General features: G+C 42.5%; 1 protein-coding gene across 1 annotated transcript; it reads left to right on the top strand.

The window, feature by feature from the left end:
- The first annotated feature begins 2,938 nt into the window (after window positions 1-2,938).
- LOC102485763 (olfactory receptor 8S1) lies at window positions 2,939-6,656 on the top strand. The gene is made up of 2 exons (XM_006168245.1): window positions 2,939-3,711; window positions 6,494-6,656. Exons 1-2 carry the CDS (start codon window positions 2,939-2,941, stop codon window positions 6,654-6,656), a joined length of 936 nt encoding a protein of 311 aa, XP_006168307.1.
- Window positions 6,657-8,179: the final 1,523 nt, after the last annotated feature.

Genomic DNA, 8,179 nt, shown 5'->3' with positions numbered 1-8,179 from the left:
CCTCCAAAGTTCTAAAAAATAAAAAATAAAAAAGCTGAGGGAATTCATCACCATTAGACCTGCCTTACAAAGGTGGTACTGAATTCTTCCATCTGAAATAAAGGATGTCTATTAGTAACATGAAAACATATAAAAGTACAAAACTCACTGAAAAAATAAATAAATATGAAAATCAAAATACTCTTATAGTATATAAATTATTTATATCTTTATTATGAAGATTAAGAGACAAAAGTATTAAGAATATCATAGAATATTTGAAAAAGAAATACACGCTATAAAAAAATATAAACTATGACATCAAAACATAAAATGGGGTCAGCAGGCGGTGTGGTGGTTAATAACCTTGTTTTCAGTGATGACTGCTCTGTGAAAGACCTTTTGGCCAAGAGCAATCTGAATCCAAATGCAAAGAAATTTGTTTTCTAGGTGAAGTGTGGAAAATATTTGTGTAGACAAGGCCCTCTTTTACTGGAGGATTTGAATTGTCTCTTCTGAGGCTAAAATGTCCCATAGGCTTAACCCACACTCGTTAGTGTCTAACTGGTTTTAAATAAGTAAATGTAAATCAAGTTCTAATTGCTAAACAAGTATCTCAGTTCAGACTTGAATTCGTGCTTGCCCATACCAAAAAGCATCTTTTTTTTTTCTGAGTAAGGTCTATTAAGATAATTTGAAATATTCATTATACACAGATGTGTTTCTGGTTACCAAGGTTAGCAGGTAGTAATTGAGAACTAGTCCTGGCTTTTTTTTTTTTTTTTTTTGGAGAGATTTTCACTGTAGGGCGCGTGCGCTCGCCAGACAGACAGAGAGAGACATAGAGACAGAAAGCGAGAAATCACCCCCCAGGGGGGATGGTCACGCCGCAATCCCTTCTCCTCCATTCTCCTCTCAGGATCTTGGGCACGCACGCACACGCGCCCGGCGTGAGTTTTAAGCCACCGGGTCCGGGACACGAACCGCGGTCGACTACGTGGGAGTCCAGCGTAGTCCTGGCTTTTATGGTATTGTTATCTTGTTAAAAATACTAAATTCTTCTCCTAATGTTATACCTGAGGAAGAATGTAACTTGAGAAATACATCTTCTTTGATGGAGTCGCTGCATTGTAACTATACCTATATGAAGTCTGACATTTGACGAATCCATAATCCATATGAACAAAGATATTGTAACATCGTGATTTGAGTGGTGCTATCCTTGCTTTGATAACCATCGTGACAATTGTGTCTGTGGCACAATTTTTCTTTCAGCATATCTCTATAAGCTTGGGCTGCTTAAGCTTCATTTTTGACTAGGTTAATGTTTAGTGTGAAGAGTGTTTAAGTTGAAAATATTGTTTAAAAAAAAAGTTTTTTCAAATATTTTTAATAATAATGGTAGAACTGGGGGGGGAGGAAGTCATTGGCTATGCAAGAGTCTCTTACATGATGCAACCCACTGAAATAAGAAAAGAACGGATGACCCTGGAGAACCATTTCAGAGTCAGAGCAGGCCTCCTGCTTAAGGGCCTCTCTGGGGACCTCCTTTTCTCTCCAAGGTCCCTCTGAGCTGAGATCAAGTCCCTCTGGCCATTATTATTTGGGAGGCAGAGCCAAGACAGCTTCCCCTTGGACAGAAAGACTATAGGAATAGTTCCTTTCTCAGAAGTTCCACCTCACATTCTCCAAAGAAAGGACAAAATCGAGGGGAACTCACGGAATTCTAAACTTACCTGTGACTTTGGCTCCAGTGTTGGAAAGGATGCCAGACTGGTATCATCCACTGAGGGTATCTGCTGCTGACCTAGAGCACCCAGGTGAAAACAAATCTCTCCTATAGATCCATCTTCTCCTAAAACTACCCATTCTGGGCACCTGGGAGTGACTAGAGATCAGATCTTCATTTATAACCTTCTGAGTTACCTATCCGTGGGAGGTTGTCACTTTAACCTTCCTCTGGTCTAGACTAAATCCTGTAACTGTCCATTTTACCAGGTTTTCTTCCGTCTCTCCTCCCATTTTTTGTTTGTGTTTTGTCATTTAACATTCCTGTGATACACAGAAAATGTTCTGAGTCTGATCTGGCTCCATCCAAACCCACTGGTACCAGCTGAGGCAAGCTCCATCTTTGTACACTCTCATGTTAAATCCTGTGATTAGAGTGAAAATACTGAACTTTATACACTTGAGAAATCCTAAAATGGCTGGTACGCATGGCCCTCACCTCCATCATGAGGGCTTCTCCCTGCCTGGCTTCCTTGAGGCTCCCACACTCACATGCCACTTCTGCTTGAGTTGACACAAAATGGGAGACAGGGCTTCTAGTTAGTGCAGACACCAAGGAAGATGGTTTCCTCATTCTTAAGAACGTCTAAGTTGGAATGGACTTCAAATTCATCAAGTTTTCCCAGATTATTTTTTTAATGAAAAACTTAAGTGGCTTATTCGTGGACTTACAGTGGCAAAGAAAGGACTTGCACTGTCGCTAAGTGTCACAATACCTCTATCGATCATTTGAAAAGTCATCATGGTGTGACAGCCAGATGGTCAACCAATATGTTTACTGCTTATTCCCCATGCCAGTCAGCCCTCCCATGGTGTGGGCTCAGTTCCCTTTGGAACTGGATCATACAATTTCTCAGTATTATGGCCTCCCTCCCCAAATTTCTTTCCTTCTCTAGTATGAATAATTTTGTTCTCTTCTCTCTTCTTTCTAGAATAAATTTACTCTTGTTCCCCAACTCAAAAATAAATTACTGCCCCAAGCAGTAACACTGGGGAGGGCCAGTAGACCAGTGAGAGCTGATATGGATGGGTTGCCTCTGCTACATCATCTGTCCTGGGTCAACGATGAAACGTTACACAGGATGCCTCATCCCTAGGTATGCTCTGGAGGGATAACCTATGTGAGCATTTGTTTCAGTTCTTGTGTCTCTGAAGGAAAATTCAAATGCCCATGGAAGTTAGCAACATCACCACAGTCACAGCCTTTGTTCTCCTAGGACTATCCACCAACCCCCAGTTCCAGGCACTTCTCTTTGTGCTGTTCCTGGTGATTTACCTCTTGACCCTCTCAGGGAACCTGCTCATGGTGGTGGTGATCAGTACAAATTCCCACCTCCACACCCCCATGTACTTCTTCCTGAAAAACCTCTCCCTCCTGGATGCTTTCTATTCCTCGGTCATTGTGCCTAAACTGCTAGAGAACCTTCTTTCTAGGTGGAAGACTATATCATTCATTGGGTGTTTTGCCCAGATTGCTCTGGTCTTATTTTCTGGGGCCAGTGAAGCCTGCCTTCTTTCTGTCATGGCCTATGACCGGTTTCAGGCTGTGTGTCACAACCTGATGTATATGATGGTCATGAACAAGAGGGTGTGTGCTGGCCTGGTCATGGCATGCTGCGCCTTAGGAATTGGGACTAGCCTAATCAACACTCTCCTCCTGGTTGAGCAGCACTTCTGTGGTCCCAACATAATCCACGGTTTTGCCTGTGAGCTTCCCCCAGTGCTCTTTTTGGCCTGTTCTGACGCCTACACCAGCATCACCACCATCCTGGCCACGATGGTAATTATGGGCTTGGGCACTCTCATCCCATTGCTGAGTTCCTACAGTCGAATCATCGTGACAGCCCTGAGGATCAACTCTGCCACGGGTCGGAGCAAGATCTTCTCCACCTGCTCTTCTCATCTCATTGTGATCACTATCTTTTACGGTTCAGGATTTTTCAGGTATATTACACTACATCCCTGGAATCTGAATATGGAATATCTCTTGTCCTAAGTGGCCTTGGTAGAACAGAGCTTTGCAAAATTGCAGGAAGTTCAGAAAAGATAAGCTCTAGTCTGACTCTTCTGTAAACTAACTGTGTAAGTAGTAAAGACCTCGCTGTCTTTTTCAAGACTTCATATGTCTACGCTGAAAAGTGAGCTTAGACAAAGGTTTTCCTGCTTTACTAACCTATGATTTAGGAGTTCTCAAAAGAAAATCAGAGAGCCTTTTGTAGATGTTTATTCAGTGCTAGACAGTAAATGAATAAATAAATAAATAAAGTCCTTAAAACCAACACCATCTTTCTTTTCTACTAGAAGATGGTATCTCTAAAGCTTGTTTATGTTATAACTACTCATTAGGCACTACTAAACACCAGCTGCTTTATATGGTCAAGCTCAATTTAGCTTGCATCGCACTGTAGGAGAGATATAATTAACTTCACTTACAGATAAAGAACTGAGTTTGGGGATTAACTAGATAATTTCTCAAAAATCTTAGTACAAGTTAATAACAGAGCCGTAAGTTGAATCGCATGTCATGCTTTTTTCTACCATGCTCCTCTCAAACATATACAAGTATAGCTGGTAAGTCCTCCTTCCCTAGGAGATAGAATAGTCAATGTCTATGCTTTCTGCCAGTGAACTGTGGGTGCATTTACCTAAGGCGTTTAATACACTTTTCACCTGATTGTGACTTGGTAAGAAATCAGAAGGTGGAAATAGATGATAAAGAAGAGTCCTGGTCCGATCATAGTAGCACAAGCCACAGGGTTCGTGATACTGGAGCTATATGGAAAGACCCCAGGTTCAGATCCCTGAACATACCAGGTATGCCTGTGATCCCAGCTGGCTGAGAAGCAGCATGGCAAGATCCTGTTGAGAGTACCTGTCTCTCTCTCTCTCTCTCTCCCTTTCTCTCTCTCTCTCCTTTTCTCTCTCTTTCTCTGTAGATAATACATACACTTAAAATAAAGGAGAGGGGTGCTGATCCCATAGCACACCAGTTAAGCTCGGTGCACAGGAAGCTGGATCCCACACTGCCATCCTTGGTTCAAATCCCAACCTGGAGACTTGAAAAACATGCCTGTGTGCCCAAAATCCTGAGAGCATAGAGAAATAGAAGAAAAGGAATTGGGGTGTTACCCCGCTACATTCAGGGGGGAGATTCTCTCTCTCTCTTTCGTCCCTCTCAAGTGCACATGTCCTATACAATAATAATTTTTAAGGTTTTTTGCTATAGGTCACATGCACTCACTAGAGAGAGAAATAGTGAGAAATTATGTCCCAGCAGAGATGGCAATTCTGCAATGACTTCTCCATTCTCCTCTTGGTTTTTGGGAACACACACACATGCCTAGCATGATTTTCAAGCTGCCAGGTTCAAGACCCAAACAACAGTCAACTATGTGGGATTCCAGTGCCTTAACCAACATGCTACCTGCTGACCTCAGCAATAATAATTTTCAAAAAATTGAGTCCAAGAGTGCTCATCTGAATTTGTGGACACATATCTTCATGTCTCTGTACTTCAATTTCTTCATATGCTATATAAGGAATAAGATTTCTCCTTTTTTACTTTACATAAATGTTAGGAGAGATTATTAGACTATTAAAAATAACAGTTAAATGAACCTGTCTTTCAATCAAATACACCAGAACTCACAAGGAACATTCTTGAGATCATCTTTATTTATTCCAATAATGATAATGCCATAGTAACAATAATCCTAATGGTAATTATAATAACAGTGCCTCTTTAGAAAATACTATAGTGGCACATAACAGGACATACTCAAACATTTTAATCTTATTATTTTGAAATTATATCTTGTGCTTAAAACATTTTCAACTCCCACTTTCTTTACAAGCCTGGCTTCTTTTCCAATCCAAAGAAAAACCCATGCTCATAAAAACAAGATAAATATTTTTTCCACTAAGCACTGTAAAAAATAATATGGTATGGGGACCAGCAGTTGGTATAATGGCTATGCCGTTAGACTCCCTTGTAGCCGACCACAGTTCGAGTCCCGGACCCGGTGGCTTAAACTCACTCCAGGCGCATGTGCGTGCATGCCCAAGATCCTGAGAGGAGACTGGAGGAGAAAGGATTGTGGCATGGCTGTCCCCCCTGGGGGGTGATTTCTCGCTTTCTGTCTCCCTGTCTCTGTCTTTCTGGTGAATGCACACAACCTACAGGAAAAATCTCTCCAAATAATAATAATAATAGTATGGTATGATTCTGAGAGTAATTCCCAAGGACATAAACCCTGAGCCAAAGCCAGCATTGTGGACCCAGTGTACAGTTCTACAAGAACTATAATTGCAATATGAGAACATAGTATGTCTGTCTTGTTGTGTATATAGGGAAGAAAGAGAGAAAATGCTCATAATATCATCATAACTAAGATGCTTTGCAGAGAATGGACTGCTAGGCAAATGCTTGAAATCATTATCAGCTTTACTCTAATTGACACCCTTGACATGCTGCAGAACTTCCTTTTCCTTGGTGAAGTTCTAAAACTCTCTGTGTAAGGTCACTCATGTTTGGAGGCATTTAAAGGCAGAATAGGCTGACAGGTAGTCATTTCCAGAAGCTGCCACTAGAGACAATTGACTCAGCTCTGAGAATGGCCTGTGCAGAGTCTACAGAGTTTGGCAGGGGTGAAATGGACTGTCACTGCCAACAGCACTGTTGCCATTGTCCTGAGCTCAGTTTGCTCCTTGTGCATTTCCCTTCCAGGTACATGACTCCAGCATCCGGCTCAGTCCTGGAACAAGTGATCTCCGTGCAGTACAGTGTCGTGACCCCGCTGTTAAACCCCCTCATCTACAGCCTGAAGAACAAAGAGGTGAAGGCAGCTCTGAGGAGGATGCTGGCCAGGAAGTCCCAGCTTACTTTCTGACCCAGGCTCTGCTTCCTCCCCTGGAGGACAAGTCACCAGAGGAAGAGGCAGCAGGAAGAGCAAAGAGCAATGGACACTTGCTGGCTCAGCACTCTTCTTTTCCAAAACAGAGGGCTTAGTTTCTCCTTCTCCAGTGCCCTATCTCAGTCAAGGAAGGTGGAGAAACCTCTGCAGAGCAGGTGACACCCATCTACTGGGGGACCAGGCACCACACAAGACAATCCTCAGGGACTCACCAGCAATTTCTACAGCTATTGCGCTGTTCCCCAGTTTCTTGCCCTTTCTACTCATCCCCTTTTTGTCTTTGCTCTCCTTTTTGTTTCCATCAATGCACAAAGTGTAAACTGACCTATCAGACCACTACCAAATATCCCACTGCATTCTGGGAGTGTCCCATCTTGGCACTATGAGACCCAACTCTCCCTTTACTCCTATCCCAAAAGAGGCCAGGCAAGATCCAAGTCTCCATAGTAACTAAGAAAAATAGGTTGATCTCCTCCTGTCTTCATCCTAAACAAGGAGCACTTAAAATAGAGCCTAGCAAGTAGCAAATCTCAGTAACCAGTAGTTCACAAATTAAGTACTGTTGCAAAAAAAAAAAAAAACAGATGCTGAGGAATGGAAAGCAGAACTCAGAGAGATTAGAACTCTTTATTAAACCAGCAATCACGGAGGAGTTAACACTCTGAATCTCCAGCCCCAACTGAGAGTTGGACACAGTCTTTTATGAGTGAATTGGGGAGGGGAAGTTTCAGCACACTTTGAATGTCCTATCAGGGAAGGAGCTCAGTGTCTGCCCTAATATGGAGCTGGCAGAGAAGCAGTGGCTTCCAGCCACTCAGCAGTTCAGGGGAGGGGAAGCTAGCTCACAGGGTAATAGAAAGCTCAGGCAGCTATCAGCCCTGGGTTGTTTCAAGGTTATTCACAAGTTCTGGGTTGCTCCATATCAGTAATGGAGAAAGAATTAATGTGGATCCCTCTGAAAAGTCTATTCTCTTACTGCACTCTGGGAAATGGGAGAAAGTGAATATAATTTCCCACTATAAAGTATGTGTCTTTCTTTTGAGAGAGAGAGAGATTTTTTTTCGTATACAGCATGTAGGCTCACTGAGAGACAGCAAGGAAAAAAGTGAAAAATGACACACACACACCCCCCAGAGGGATGACCACATCACCATCTCTTCTCCTCCATTCTCCTCTCAGGATTTTGGGTATGCACACAAATGCCCAACATGAGTTTCAAGCTTCTGGGTCTAGGATTCTAACCACAGTTAGCCATGTGGATCCAGCACCTTAATCACCATCCCACCTACTGGCCCCAGCCTTTTTTTTCCTCTAATTAAAAAAAAATGGAATTAACTTAGAAGCATTCAGATGACTGGGGCCAGTAAGTAACTTGGTGGTTAAGGACACTGGACTCCTATATGGCTGACCACAGTTCATGTCCTGAACATGGCAGCTTCCTTTCTCACTCTCTTTCTCTCTCTCTCTCTCTCTCTCTCTCTCTCTCTCTCTCTCTCTCT

The sequence above is a fragment of the Tupaia chinensis genome, unplaced genomic scaffold (assembly GCF_000334495.1).
Source record: "Tupaia chinensis unplaced genomic scaffold, TupChi_1.0 Scaffold145652_1, whole genome shotgun sequence".
Lineage (NCBI taxonomy): Eukaryota > Metazoa > Chordata > Mammalia > Scandentia > Tupaiidae > Tupaia > Tupaia belangeri.
The sequence above is the reverse complement of the archived record's forward strand: the minus strand, read 5'-3'. Positions and strand labels throughout refer to the sequence as shown.

What these genes read in the sequence shown, in the direction of transcription:
- LOC102485763 (XM_006168245.1), top strand. Translation starts at nt 2,939, where the DNA reads ATGGAAGTTAGCAACATCACCACAGTCACAGCCTTTGTTCTCCTAGGA. An exon ending in TACGGTTCAGGATTTTTCAG is followed by an intron (nt 3,712 to 6,493) that starts GTATATTACACT and finishes TTTCCCTTCCAG; the next exon opens with GTACATGACTCCAGCATCCG.